We start from the raw sequence: 15,445 nt of genomic DNA on the forward strand, positions 1-15,445 counted from the left end.
CCCCATCATATTCACTGAAGTCGCAGGGGAACACAGAAATCCCCATCATATTCGCTGAAGTCGCAGGGGAACACAGAAATCCCCATCATATTCACTGAAGTCGCAGGGGAACACAGAAATCCCCATCATATTCACTGAAGTCGCAGGGGAACACAGAAATCCCCATCATATTCACTGCAGTCGGGGAACACAGAAATCCCCATCATATTCACTCGCAGGGGAACACAGAAATCCCCAGAAATCCCCATCATATTCACTGAAGTCGAAATCCCCATCATATTCGCAGGGGAACACAGAAATCCCCATCATATTCGCTGAAGTCGCAGGGGAACACAGAAATCCCCATCATATTCGCTGAAGTCGCAGGGGAACACAGAAATCCCCATCATATTCGCTGAAGTCGCAGGGGAACACAGAAATCCCCATCATATTCACTGAAGTCGCAGGGGAACACAGAAATCCCCATCATATTCGCTGAAGTCGCAGGGGAACACAGAAATCCCCATCATATTCGCTGAAGTCGCAGGGGAACACAGAAAGGCATATCAAACATCAAGAGATGAACAACTGAGCGCCAAAACTCTTTGCAGATGTGTTTTCTGCATCAGTGTCTGTAGCAAATTAAAAGTGGGCTTGAAGCGTCAGACCATTAAAATGAATGATATGATTACTAAATAATTCATCTAAAAAGAAAACATTTCAAATCATTAAACTGACTGAATTAAACAATAATAACATACATAAGCAGACAAATGAATGAATAAATACAGCAAATAAATAAATGAACAAATTAGATAAGTAGATCAAGTTTGTACTCAGGCTGTTCTCAGTTGTGTTGTTGGTATGGAACATAGGAACTGACTTGATCTTGTTGTTTTACTTCCCACTTGGTATGACCTGTAAATGTGTGTTTTAATTGCATAGTCAGATGAGCACTATACATCTCAAACCACAGCAAGAACCTGCAACTGTGCCAGTATAATACAAATTCTTCTTTAATAAATTAAAAAGAAAAACGGTCAGATGAGAATAGATGAGACAGCCCGACCGTAGAAAAGAATGTTGCATTTTCCATAAAAACTGCGTGCACATTTTGTTCTTGGTCTGGTCCTCCGCAACCTCCTATCCCATCGCAGTGCTTCAGTGTCTGTTCCTACATCGAAGTTGTCTGTAAGAAGTGTGGAGCTGTGTAGGTTGACAGATTAGCAGTCAACCATTCCCCTGTCAATGACACTTCTTGTCGACAATCTGGTGTAGAACTTCTCAATTCACTTTATTCCTCAATTCACTTTTTTACTCATTCTCTGAATCCACTTCCATGTTTAGTTTTTCTCTCTCTCTGGTTCTCGCTACTCTCCTTTATCTGGACGTTGTCTTTCATCCAGGCAACATGCTAGGAGAGAAGGAAAGGCGTTTATGCATTTTTAACAGGTCAACCCCCTGTTGCGTTCTAGTTAATAGGAGTTTTGGGTAGGATAGGGTGGGTAGTGGGGATGATGGTGATGTGACTTCCTCTTTCTGTCAGTGGCCAGACTACACCACAGTGTTGTTGGGGCCCATTGCCTTCTTTTTGCGTACACTCATGGCATACTCCCCACGACTTGTCCCGTTCTCCTCTTTCCGTAGTGGTTTCCTGCAAACAGACACAACTTATGTCAGGGACAGTAAAGCGGCTTTAGTCAATTTCAGGAAAAACATTAATCATTCTACTAAAGCCTGTGTCTGTTCACCTACGGAGAGATTGGATTCCATAGGCTAGTGTGTTTGGATGCACTGGTCAGCCATCTTCTCTAATAAGCTGAACATTAAAAGGTCACATTACTCTCAGAGCCATGAAAGGAAAGACAAGATACGAATGAAACAGAAGAGTTGGATGTGGCATTTAGACACACTCTCCATTGATGGTGGTGAGCCACATTCGGGATAAAAACAAGCCGAAGCACATGATCCTCCACTGTAATTGCTCTGTGAAAAGCTGTATCCTTCAATGCAAGACCTTCTCATGCATCCCTCAGTGCTTTTGTGGTTATTATATTTGTCCAGTGTACTGTGTCTTTTGTGCCGACCCCTTCAGCTGCTCTCCTCTGTCCAGGCTTATGTAACCCAGAGACAGATCTGAATACAGTCAGTACAGTCATTATCCCACTCAATACTGTACATAGCCTTCAGTGGCACTGGGGGCCCTTAATCTACATCTCAGGTCAGTGTCTCCATCCCTCTCGTCTTAAAGCCACAGCTGGCTAGTCTTACCTGACAGACAGTCATTCTCAGTTTAATCCACAAATGCTATGTCCACAACAAACCTTTTTTATTTTTGCATATATATTGTTTTTCTGTGGTATGGTTTTTATATTTCAGCCCTTGGGCTTCCAACCGCACCTGGACACAGTATTAAAAAAAAAAAGAAAAAAAATATGTATTGTTGTTTATCACTTATTTCCGTTGGTGCAAATAAACTAAACAAATCATCAACCACAAATGCTCTGTCTTCTTGTAAAAAGAACATGTTTAATCTCCATGGTTAATGTCCTGTGTTAATGTCTCTGAACCCATTCCCTCTTTCCAGTCTTAACTTAGAAACACTTAACTTGGAGTCACTCATTAGTATAACTGAATAGTCACTAATGAGTACTCAGTAGCTTCCTTCCTAGCTTCCTGTCTGGGGGTGACCGTTGGCTTCCTAAATCTCAGGCAAGGTTACCCATCACACGAGACAGTGATAGTGACTCAGTGCACTTCCTGTGCTTTCTGTAAATGTGTCCTGTAGTGCCGGGCGGTGGTGGTGATGGCTAGATAGACGCCAGCCCTGCTGATAAACAGATGCTGTGTTCTCCCTCTGGGACAACCTTCCTGGGAGAGGAAACTTCTGGGTCCAAGTGTACCAATGCATCATGATGTGCTACTGCTGGGGTGTATGTGTGCGCGTGCATGTGTTCGTGATCGGAGGTAGCTAGGGGAGATGGGATACACCAGACTTCCCCACTGCAGTCTCCACAGACCACTAAAAGAGGTGTTTTAACATTCTCGAAAGGCACTGACCGAGTCTCTAGTCAATGATCAATGTTTTTCTAGGAAGGCCACCATAGAGGGCAGGGTGTTTGGACCTCACAGCGACCTCTCCCCAGGCCTTCAATAATAGATGTCATGCTGTTGACACGTGGCAGGTGGCTACACAACACTTCACAGGTCAGATTCATATTTCCTATCAAAGCTGTGCAATCGCAGCACACATCCGTTTGAAGTTTGGGGAAGGGATAATGTTGAGGTTGGGACATGTGTTGAGCTGTTTACAATTATTCTCACCCCATCAGGATATTAGAGGAACAATCTACTGTTCACCCCTCACATAGTGGTTTTCACTTTCACGGTTTTGAAAGTTGTTGTGGTAATTAAATATCATAAAACCATAGATAACCTACTATGTAATATATTTATTACAGATACAGTATATTTAGCTTCCTCATTAAATCTTTCCATAACTGAATGGTTATGGTGGATTTACCCTGAACACAAACTGTCCTGATTTGTCCTCCTTGTTGGACAGAAATCCCTGAGGAGCAAGTAGTTGAGAAAAACCGGAACAGATTCATTAGTATGTTATCTTGTTTTGTTGTGGTGTTTAGACTCCCTGCATTGCTGCCAGCATGGACTGCAGCATCATGTCTGCGGTTTGGATAGCACAGCACTGTCACACAGCATGGCTGAATCTTCCTCTCTGTGCTCACTAACAGCAGCTCCCCTGACGCTACAAACCTAATTGAATTGAATGGAATGGGTTTCGTCCAATCTCATTCGCTCTGGCAGATGACTGGCGGAATAAGATTATGAGACAACAAAAAAAAAGGTCAAATGTGTGCAGCCCGAGCTAAGGGACGGCCGGGGCTTACAGAGATCGCTCCTCTAGTGTCTGTGCTGCTGGGGCCTTGGCCAAACTCCAGCTGATTTTCATTGGGAAAGCCCTGACCACTGAGGGGCCCGGAAGAGCTATATATAACAGGCTCTGCTTTTCTCACTGACAAACCCACTATCACATTGTTATTGACAAAGACATCCAATTACTGCGGTTTCCCAGCTTTGGTAGACAACATCCATATCTGCTCCTGTATATTTCATCTCTCTGGCTGTTTCTCTCTCACACTCGGTCAGAGAGGATGCATGATTATAGCGCCAATGACAATTTTCAAATCAATATTTTCTATTTCTCATTTCCTCAGTTTCCTCAGACTGATTTTTCATTGGCTCAGGACTAATGAGTGTTCAATGTGGGCAATCAGACTGGACCCTAGAGAGTTTCTCCCTCCTCACTCCGTCAGAGGGGATGGAGGCTTGGTGTTTCACAGATTCTGCAGTCACAGAGCCCACTTCCATCAGAGCTTCAGGACACGACCTGCTTGCATGTATAAAAGATGTGGCCTGCGACTGAATGACTGCGCAAATTAATTCATAAATAATGACTTGGGTTTGAGGCTACAGCGGCCCATATTGCAACAACACTTTCCTGCCATCGCTGCATTAAAAAAGGTGCCCCTTGGCGACAGAGGGGGCTGGAAAATTGCCATAATGAATTCCTGAGCCAACCGCCTATTAGTTCCACTGCCTGACCTTGCCTGTTTGTCGTTTGAGAAAAGTAGAAATATAATCCTGAGGAAAGACATATGTAGCATCCACTCTTCACAGCTTTATGATTAACAATTTGATGTATTCAAATAATGTGCAGAAACATATCTACAGCTGTGTCTGTATGCATTTCTTCACGCACATTCATGTTCTTTAGTAACACTGTCTGTTAGCATGTGTTTATGTGTGTTTATCATGTGTGACTGTGTCCAGCACCTTGCACTGTCACAGTTTTCATAAGGTGAAGGAGAGTCGGACCAAACTGCAGCGTGTATATTGTGATCCATGTTTAATAAAACAAACGTAACACGAAACCAAAACACAAACTCTACAAAACAATAAACGTAATGAAAACCGAAACAGCCTAAACTGGTGCAAACTAACACAGAATAAGGACGTCAAGACACGCAGGACAATCACCCACAATACAACCAAAGAATATGGCTGCCTAAATATGGTTCCCAATCAGAGACAACGATAAACACCTGCATCTGATTGAGAACCACTTCAGACAGCCATAGACTCTCCTAGAACACCCTACTAAGCTACAATCCCACTAAGCTACACACCACATACAAAAAACCCATGTCACACCCTGGCCTGACCAAATACATGAAGAAAAACACAAAATACTTCGACCAGGGCGTGACAGAACCCCCCCCCCCTAAGGTGCGGACTCCCGAACGCACCTCAAATCAATAGGGAGGGTCCGGGTGGGTGTCTGTCCATGGTGGCGGCTCCGGCGCGGGACGTGGACCCCACTCAGTAAATGTCTTAGTCCCCTCTCCTTGCGTCCCTAGATAGTCCACACTCGCCGCCAACCATGGCCTAGTATTCCTCACCCAAAACCCCACTAGACTGAGGAGCAGATCGGGACTGAGGAGCAGATCGGGACTGAGGTGAAGCTCTGGACAGAGGGGCAGAAGCTCTGGACAGAGGGGCAGAAGCTCTGGACAGAAGGGCAGAGGCTCGGGAGCCTCTGGGCTGAGGGACTCCGGCAGCGGCGCCGGACAGGCGGGAGACTCCGGCAGCGGCGCCGGACAGGCGGGAGACTCCGGCAGCGGCGCCGGACAGGCGGGAGACTCCGGCAGCGGCGCCGGACAGGCGGGAGACTCCGGCAGCGGCGCCGGACAGGCGGGAGACTCCGGCAGCGGCGCCGGACAGGCGGGAGACTCCGGCAGCACAGGAGAGGCGAGGCGCACTATAGGCCTGATGCGTGGTGCTGGCACTGGTGGTACTGGGCCGAGGATACGCACAGGAAGCCTGGTGCGGGGAGCTGCTACCGGAGGGCTGGGGTGTGGAGGTGGTACTGGATAGACCGGACCGTGCAGGCGCACTGGAGCACCGAGCCTGCCCAACCGTACCTGGTTGAATACTCTCGGTCACCCTGCCAGTGCGGCGAGGTGGAATAGCCCCGTACTGGGCTATGTAGGCGAACCGGAGACACCGAGCGCAAGGCTGGTGCCATGTAAGCCAGCCCAAGGAGACGCACTGGGGACCAGATGCGTATATCCGGCTTCATGGCATTTTGCTCTACGCTCAATCTAGCCCGGCCAATACGCAGAGCTGGAATATACCGCACTGGGCTATGCACCCGTACGCACCACTGCATAACACGGTGCCTGCCCGGTCTCTCTAGCCCCCCGGTAAGCACAGGGAGTTTGCGCAGGTTTCCTACCTGGCGTTGCCATACTCCCTGTAGGCCCCCCCAAGACATTTTTGGGGCTGATTCCCGGGCTTCCGTCCGCGCCGTCGTGCTTGCTTCGCCAACCTCATTCTCCTGTAACCTTCCGCGCACTGCTCCATCGAATCCCAGGCGGGCTCCGGCACTCTCCCTGGGTCGACCGCCCACCTGTCTATCTCCTCCCAAGAAGTATAGTCCATACTGTACTCCTCTTTGGGCTGCTCCTGTTTCCTCTTCTCCTGCTGCACCTTTGGGCGGCTACACTCACCTGGTTTAGCCCAGGGTCCTCTCCCGTCAAGGATTTCCTCCTATGTCCAGAAATCCTTAATACGCAGCTCCTCTTTGGGCTGCTCCTGCCTGTTGACACGCTGCTTGGTCCATTTACGGTGGGTGATTCTGTCACGGTTTTCATAAGGTGAAGGAGAGTCGGACCAAACTGCAGCGTGTATATTGTGATCCATGTTTAATAAAACAAACTTAACACGAATCCAAAACACAAACTCTACAAAACAATAAACGTAATGAAAACCGAAACAGCCTAAACTGGTGCAAACTAACACAGAATAAGGACGTCAAGACACTCAGGACAATCACCCACAATAGAACCAAAGAATATGGCTGCCTAAATATGGTTCCCAATCAGAGACAACGATAAACACCTGCCTCTGATTGAGAACCACTTCAGACAGCCATAGACTCTCCTAGAACACCCTACTAAGCTACAATCCCACTAAGCTACAATCCCACTAAGCTACACACCACATACAAAAAACCCATGTCACACCCTGGCCTGACCAAATACATGAAGAAAAACACAAAATACTTCGACCAGGGCGTGACATGCACAGTATATGTGTGTGTTTATGTGTCTGAACGAGTGTCAATCACCACATTCTCATCGGCAGACTCAACTGCCTTGGTTTCTCAAATGACTGCCTCGCCTGGTTCACCAACTACTTCTCAGTCAGAGTTCAGTGTGTCAAATCGGTGATTCTCTGATCCACCTCTACGCAGACAACACCATTCTGCATACTTCTGGCTCTTCTTTGGACACTGTTAACTTACCTCCAGAAGAGCTTCAATGCCATACAACTCTCCTTCTGTGTCCTCCAACTGCTCTTAAATGCAAGTAAAACTAAATGCATGTTCTTCAACCGATCGCTGCCCACACCTGCCCGCCCGTCCAGCATCACTACTCTGGACGGTTCTGACTCAAAATATATGGACAACTACAAATACCTAGTTGTCTGGTTAGATTGTAAACTCTCCTTCCAAACTCACATTAAGCATCTCCAATCCAAAATTAAATCTAGAATCGGCTTCCTATTTCGCATCAAAGCATCCTTCATTCATGCTGCCAAACATACCCTCGTAAAACTGACTATCCTTCCGATCCTTGACTTCGGCGATGTCATTTACAAAATAGCCTCCAACACTCTACTCAGCAAATTGGATACAGTCTATCACAGTGCCATCCGTTTTGTCACCAAAGCCCCATATATACTACCCCCCACTGTGACCTCTATTCTCTCGTTGGCTGGCCCTCGCTTCATATTCGTCGCCAAACCCACTGGCTCCAGGTCATCGATAAGTCTTTGCTTGGTAAAGCCCCACCGTATCTCAGCTCACTGGTCACCATAGCATTACCCACCTGTAGCACGCGCTCCAGAAGGTATATTTCACTGGTCACCCCCAAAGCCAATTCCTTGGCCAATACTTTTTTGTGTATTCTGAATGTATGTAGGCTATAAGAATGTCACCACAGTCTCTTCCATGCCAATCGCATTGACAGCTAACCAACATACCTCTTTATGGCCTTGTAGCAGATGATCATGGCTGAAAGGAGGAAAACAGCTGAGGCACAGCCCACTGTCCCAAGCACTAAGATCTCCATCCACCACGGTCTCAACAGGGGCAGAGGGGACTCAACTACTGGGAGGGAAGAGAAGTGGGGAGGACAGGGGGTAGAGAGAGAGGGGGATGGACAAAGGGAGAAAAAGACACAGTACTTTCATTTTTCAAACATCATTAGCATTCTAACAGCATCAGCACTTGGCCGCTTATCGAGATTAGGTTATCATGCAAACTGCTTTAGCCTAGATACTGTGTTTGTTCTATGTATTACATCATAACTGCTTCATAGACAGCCATTATAGCTTAAGATAGCATGATGAAAGCTCATCATTAATGCAGCCCAACCACTGTCCATGTTGTAAATCAACTTGCTGAATGAAAATGTATTGATTCTCAGAAACCTTGTATTACTATACCATTATGTGTGGAAGACACATTTCAGTTACACCATAAAGCTCTGGATCTGATTTTCTTCCTAAATCTGGGTAGCAGGGTGGTGCTCACCTGTTCTAAGGTTCAATGCTCAGAGATATCTAACCCTGCTCCATGAATCATTTAAAATGCAGTCAGTCTTTATTACAAGAGCACTCCGTGTCCAAATGGATTTCACCTGCAGGAGCACCATGTTCTGGTCACATTATGTCTGACTGAGGGTAGAACCATGTACAAGAAGACATGCCAGGGACATTGTATTACACTCAGTGCAGCTTAGCAACTTACAGTATCAAGAGTGTTCTCTCTCTCTCCATGGAGACCGATTTGAACTATGTGACACTGACAATACTGCTCATTTTGACAGGAGGGAGGTTTCCAGCAATACGCATGTCTCATTCTGTCAGAGAGGGGATATATTTTATTATATCTAAGTATGAATGTGGCTGTATTCTGGATATAATAATCTAGATCAGGGATTGGCAACTTGATTTACATTTGTAGGAACTCAGTCAGTCTCAACTTACTGTTGAGAGTTAGAATACAAAAGGTGCAATTTTGATATTTGGTAGTGCATCAGCAGTTTCTCTCTTGTTATGTCAGTCACCGACAGTCACTCAATTAACCCATGTCAGCTAACATTTATTATATTGGTAAGTTAGTTTAGCCAGCTATCTAAAATTGTAGTAATCATAGTCAAATTACTGACCGGGGGGCCCCCATTGATTTTGCTAGTCACTCTCACTCAGATATCATATTAAGAACTGCAAACATTTCTCCCCACTTTACGGCAAAATGTTTAGGATTGCAGGAAATTAACTCTAAAACATATATTTTCTCTCTCTGCTGTCAAGAGGGCGGCTACTAAAATGTTTTGTTCACACAATTTCACTTAGGGCCCCCAAAAGGTCAGGGCTGGCTTTGACTGCATGTGTGGGTATGGATGTGGGTACACAGACCCGCAATCCACTGCGGCCGCTCATGATGAGTTCAGATTTTTTGTGGCCCCCACCTCCATCAAAGTTGCCCACCCCTGATCTAGGTTTACCTACCATCCAGTAACAGAGAGAAATGCAATAATCACATACCCAGGTATTTGGAGTATAGTTATGTTGTGAACGAGAGGGAGGAATTGACTCCATGCTAACAGATAACCCTTAGTAATTCTGTGGAATATTCAAACACTACATATTTATCCAGAGCAAATGACAAGGCACGTTTCTCCCCAGTACACCACGTCATGAGTCACTATGAATGTAAAATCTCCTCTGAGCCCAACTCCGGTTTTGATCCTACATTTTGTCAACGGCTGTAAGATTTAATTCAGTCAAGGGTAAGGATCTACTTCCTTGTGATAAACCTCTCTCCTTTGAAAGGTCTTCTGATCCATTTTTAGAGCACAGACTCTTACTCAACACTGCCAATTTCCCTTATTTGAAACTTTTTGTAGATACAGTCTCTCTCATTGTCCCACTTTCATGCATACTTCATGCATATTCATGTATTATTTTGGAACCTCTGAAAACTCCAATCGGCTCCCTTATGCATCTGGCACATACCAAAACAAACAGATTTTATAGCAGCAACGATTACAGTTAAATCATTTACGCCTCTCATTTATTCAGAAAACTCTCACTAAGGCCAGATGATACATGTTTTGCCTCCCTCCCAATACATAAACAACATAAATAAGTGCCTCCCTCCCAATACATAAACAACATAAATAAGTGCCTCCCTCCCAATACATAAACAACATAAATAAGTGCCTCCTTCCTAACCTACCATAGGCTATTATAAAAAGCTGTATTTTCAAAATGTACTCTAAAAATTAATACTTATTTTTCTGGGGCCAAGAGGTTTTTCTTCGCAGTTGTAATGGTTCTCTTCTTGTCAAACCGCATAACAAACACAGAACGACATGCTGCAATGTACAGTCAGAGAATCTCATAAAATGATTCTGAGAATCTTCCATGCAGTGGCCTTGACAGCAGTCACACACACAGAGGTCTATAACCAAAGAAATAGAACAACATACATACAAACCGTAGATAACTCTCTAGATTCAGAAAAAGGGAATTACAATATGGTGAGAAGATACACAACCAAAACTAGACTGTAGACGAAGTTTGCAGAAAACACCCAGTGGAAGAGTCCTGCATTCATGGTGGACATTGTGGACTCATAAATCAACAGGTGGCAGATAGGTCAGGTAAGTTAGAGACACAGTGGTCAATGAAAGCCCTATGTATATATTCATAGATGCCTCACGTGGTGATGCAGGATGAAAAGAGGCTGAGTTGAGTTGACCAAATCTGAGTTGACCAAACAGAGGAAATCATTTAAGCTGATTGAACCCTTTCCACTGCTGTCTGTCGAGCATTTGTTGAAAGAGTGCTCCTCCTTACTCTCAGCATGAAGTCTTCTGGCTGACTGATTTTTAACAGTCTCAGTTTTGACCTGGGATGACTGCACCAGCAATGCCTGTCCCATATTTCATAGCTTCTCATTACAGTATTCATGACAACATACAAATCATATCAACTGTCATATTAACAAACTATCCTCCTTTCCACCATCGCAATGTCATACACCGATTCATATAGTTAATACAACTACTTTGTCAATGACAGGAATGTCACAGTTTCAGATTGGATACATATCTCATCATTAATTATGCACTGAAGTATGTTGAAGGAGACATGGAGACTAGTAAGGAAAGAAAACTGCGTGACAACAGACACACGCATGCAAGCACACCCAGTGCCCCCGGCTCGACGGGACTGCCGTGATAGTTCATTAGTCCCCTTCTCTGTATCAAACCCCTAATTGAATTAACTCATCTGCTTTTTAAATCAGGGGTCCCTCCAGGGGAAAACCAACCACTGAGCTTGGCAGCCGAGCAGGCAGAGATTTCACATGAAACTAGGAACTCCCCAAGGTCAAGCTAAGCATAAATTAGCCCTTTGTTCAGCTGTCAACATTCTGCCGGCTCTATCACGCACTCGTAGTCTTCTCATAAAAGCCGTTCTACATCACACACAACACACTCTTCCACTACCTGGTTAAAAATTCTTCTCCCCCTAAGCCCCTGGCTCTTTTCTGAGAGGAGATATACTTTATTCCACTATAGATGCTCTGGTATAAGGCCACTGTACTGCAAAGTGCTAGCAAGACATTTAAAGTGAAACGGTTTAGGTAGATACAGGCACTGGTAATGAGACAGTTGTGAGTGAAACAGGTGAGAGTGAGACAGGAGAGTGAGACAGCAGAGGCTGGTTGATGTGGTGTGAGCAGGAGTGTTGAGCCTTACCTGTGGCCAACAGTAGCCGTGGGGGAGGTGGGGGAGGAGGCGGGGGAGGAAGGGGAGGGTAGCTTCTACACTGACATGCCAGCTGGCAGTGTTCGCTCACTTTCTCAGTTACAGTCTGCGAGCATGACCTCTGGAGTTCACCCTTATGGACAGAGACAGAGAGAGACAGACAGAGAGAGCGAGAGAGAGAGAGAGAGAGAGAGAGAGAGAGAGAGAGAGAGAGAGAGAGAGAGAGAGAGAGAGAGAGAGAGAGAGAGAGAGAGAGAGACAGAAAAGAGAGAAATAGTTTGACTATTCATTATGCATTCAAAATTAACTTTCATTATCCACCCCCAAAAGGCATATTTCAGAATAAATCAGCTTTTTTATCAGTAAAAAAGGAGCGTGCGATGAGAGCTTAGAATGTTAATATACTGTAGCATAGCCTACCTGCTGCAATATTCCCTGAGTACTTGTATCAGTGTATATAATGACCTGGACCATTAGTGCTTGGGCATCAGCAAACTAGATCATCATGGTTTGTGGTTTGGAAACAATAGTGCCCAAGATCCTATCCCTCTACTATATTGCTTCCCCAGAAGCTGCATTCATAGACATAAAGGATGGTATCATGTCTACGGCTGCAACCCTCTCCCTCAGAGAAACCACCCACCAACAGAGTGGGCAGCAGGCTGCCCCTGAGGAGTGTGTGTGGGTGGACTTGGAAACTCGAGCAAATCATATTACACATGAACCCTGGCAACATCCCGCGCCTGCACAGCGGCTCACTGCTCTCTGTAGGCAGTATCACGGGCCAGGGGTTAGAATACTCATCCTCAACATAATATTCCAGATGGGAATCTATAGCTCACTCTGTGCTACTTTCCAGGAGTCTGTCGTGTTCTGCCTGCCTGTGTGTGTGTGTGTGTGTGTGTGTGTGTGTGTGTGTGTGTGTGTGTGTGTGTGTGTGTGTGTGTGTGTGTGTGTGTGTGTGTGTGTGTGTGTGTGTGTGTGTGTGTGCGTTCCAATCACCAATAGCCTACTTCACATGAAAACATTGCAACAATTGACTGGGGATTACAGCTGCTTACCACTAAAAACGTATCATAGTTGATGCAATAGTGTGAGGGTGCAGAAAGAAACCAGGCACCTCAATAAACATGGCATTGTGTGTTTAAAAATGTATATAATTGATATTGCGTTAAAAATATATATTTTTAAAGGTGACAAGCAGTTCACTCAACCAGGATCAATAGCCAGTATTATCAAAAACACAGTACAGATCCACTTAGTGTAATAACTCGCCATGTGTAAAATTACAAGAACGTGTCGGCGCGCACGAACACCATACCTACCTGGCATGAGAGTAAAACCAACGAGAGAATGCAATGACCGAAGAGAAGAGGCCAAAAACTTAAAGTAAATGGTATTAGATCTTGGACCAGCATTCCTCCTGCGCTCTTCTCGAAGACACTAGATAGTGTAGCGAGTAAACAAGCACGGTATGCATAGGATTTGACCGTTTGGGAAATTCTCATTCACCCTATCCAAGTCGCCGGCGATATCTGTGACTGGCGTCTCCAGAATTAGTTTATGCCATATTAATTTTGCTGTTGAATTTACGTTGTCGGTGGCATATGACTGACAAGGAACGCAGGTGACCAAGCAATCCCAATATATAAAGTTATTTCTCTGGGCACTCAAACGTACTCCGAATCACGGCGCTATAGTTCGATGTCCAGCGCTGCGAATCCAACCGATGCTCCCTTACTCCGTGTGATGTGAGAACGGTAGACCGGCCATAGGCTACCTTACATTCTTGCTTGTCAACATGCATGTGTGCAAATACTCAAGCCATCCGAAGTTGAAGCAAACGATGAAGAAATATCCTTACACTTATTGTCCAATACAACTCCCCAAAATAGCTGCAGCCCCTTTACACATTTCCTCAACTTATTTACTAAATATTACTTAAAGGCTATTTACAAATATGTGCAACTCTGGAGAGCGGAGCAAAGGGTTAAAACGATGCATCCCTCTGCCTAAAGACTATAAATTAGGCGGGGAGCCTCACCGTACCATCGCGCATCCAGTGGAGTGCCCTTCCTTCCAGCGCAGTCATATTTTACTGCAAGTAGGCTGTTCTCGAATCGCACGAACGGTAGGAAAAGTTAAACAGACAAGAGACGTTTATCGAGACATGTAGGTCGAAATGCCCAGTATGCAAGACGAATTTTAAGTTACTAAAATCCGTGACACTCCATTTAGTATGTGACATTATGTTAGGTTACATTATTTGACCCGTTTAGTTACGTTCGATAAAACAGTAGGTTATTTAAACTAATCTTTAGCCTAACTTTAAACCCTAACCCAGCTAGTGTTAGCGACCTAACTAATGTTAGCATTAGCAACCTAGCCACCTAGCTAATGTTAGCCACAAAAAAATTGAATTCATAACATATGTATTGCAAATTCGTAACATATTGTACGGATTCAATCAAAATCAAATTGTATTGGTAACATGCTTAGTAAAAAACAGGTGTAGACTAACAGTGAAATGCTTACGGTCATTCCTAATAATGCAGAGAGAAAAAAGAGAAATAATAGATAAGTAATAACAGGAGGAATAAATACACATGGAGTAATGATAACTAGGCTATATACGGCAGGGTACCAGTACCAAGTCGATTTATAGGGAGGGATACGAGGTAATTGAGGTAGATATGTACATATGGTAGGGATAAAGTGATGAGGCAACAGGACAGATAATGTAATAAACAGTAGCAGCAGCATATGTGATGAGTCAAAATAGTTAGTGGAAAAAGGGTCAATGTCTGGGCAGCTATTTGGGTGACTATTTAGCAGTCTTATGGCTTGGGGGTAGAAGCTGTTCACCGGTATCACTTTTTTCCACCTTTATTTAACCAGGTAAGCTAGTTGAGAACAAGTTCTCATTTACAACTGCGACCTGGCCAAGATAAAGCAAAGCAGTGCAACACAAACAACAACACAGATTTACACATGGAATAAACAAACCTACAGTCAATGATACAATATAATAAGTCTATATACAGTGTGTGTAAATTAGGTAGGATAAGAGAGGTAAGGCAATAAATAGGCCATAGTGGTGAAATAATTAAAATATAGCAATTAAACACTGGAGTGATACATGTGCAGAAGATGAGTGTGGAAGTAGAGATACTGGGGTGCAAAGGAGGAAAATAACAGTATGGGGATGAGGTAGTTGGATGGGCTATTTACAAATGGGCTATGTACAGGTGCAGTGATCTGTGAGCTGCTCTGACAGCTGGTGCTTAAAGTTAGTGAGGGAGACATGAGTCTCCAGCTTCAGTGATTTTTGCAGTTCGTTCCAGTCATTGGCAGCAGAGAACTGGAAGGAAAGGCGGCCAAAGGAGGAATTTGCTTTGGGGGAAATATACCTGCTGGAGCGCGTGCTATGGGTGGGTGCTGCTATGGTGACCAGTGAGCTGAGATTAGGCGGGGCTTTACCTAGCAAAGACTTATAGATGACCTGGAGCCAGTGGGTTTGGCGGCGAATATGATGCGAG

The 15,445-nt window shown here is 44.8% G+C and overlaps 1 protein-coding gene across 2 annotated transcripts; it reads right to left on the bottom strand.

Annotated features, from left to right (window-relative positions):
- Positions 1-286: 286 nt before the first annotated feature.
- Positions 287-13,993, bottom strand: LOC118368261 (proline-rich membrane anchor 1-like). 2 transcript variants are annotated; one of them, XM_035752230.2, is made up of 4 exons: positions 13,232-13,993; positions 11,898-12,039; positions 8,107-8,230; positions 287-1,633 (listed from the first exon to the last, which is right to left on the bottom strand). In XM_035752230.2, exons 1-4 carry the CDS (start codon positions 13,412-13,414, stop codon positions 1,534-1,536), a joined length of 549 nt encoding a protein of 182 aa, XP_035608123.1. In that variant the 5' UTR covers positions 13,415-13,993; the 3' UTR covers positions 287-1,533. The 2 variants fall into 2 exon arrangements, with proteins under 2 accessions (XP_035608123.1, XP_035608121.1); XM_035752228.2 differs by having other exon boundaries at positions 8,107-8,233; positions 13,232-13,992.
- Positions 13,994-15,445: the final 1,452 nt, after the last annotated feature.

This window comes from Oncorhynchus keta, chromosome 35 (genome assembly GCF_023373465.1).
Source record: "Oncorhynchus keta strain PuntledgeMale-10-30-2019 chromosome 35, Oket_V2, whole genome shotgun sequence".
Lineage (NCBI taxonomy): Eukaryota > Metazoa > Chordata > Actinopteri > Salmoniformes > Salmonidae > Oncorhynchus > Oncorhynchus keta.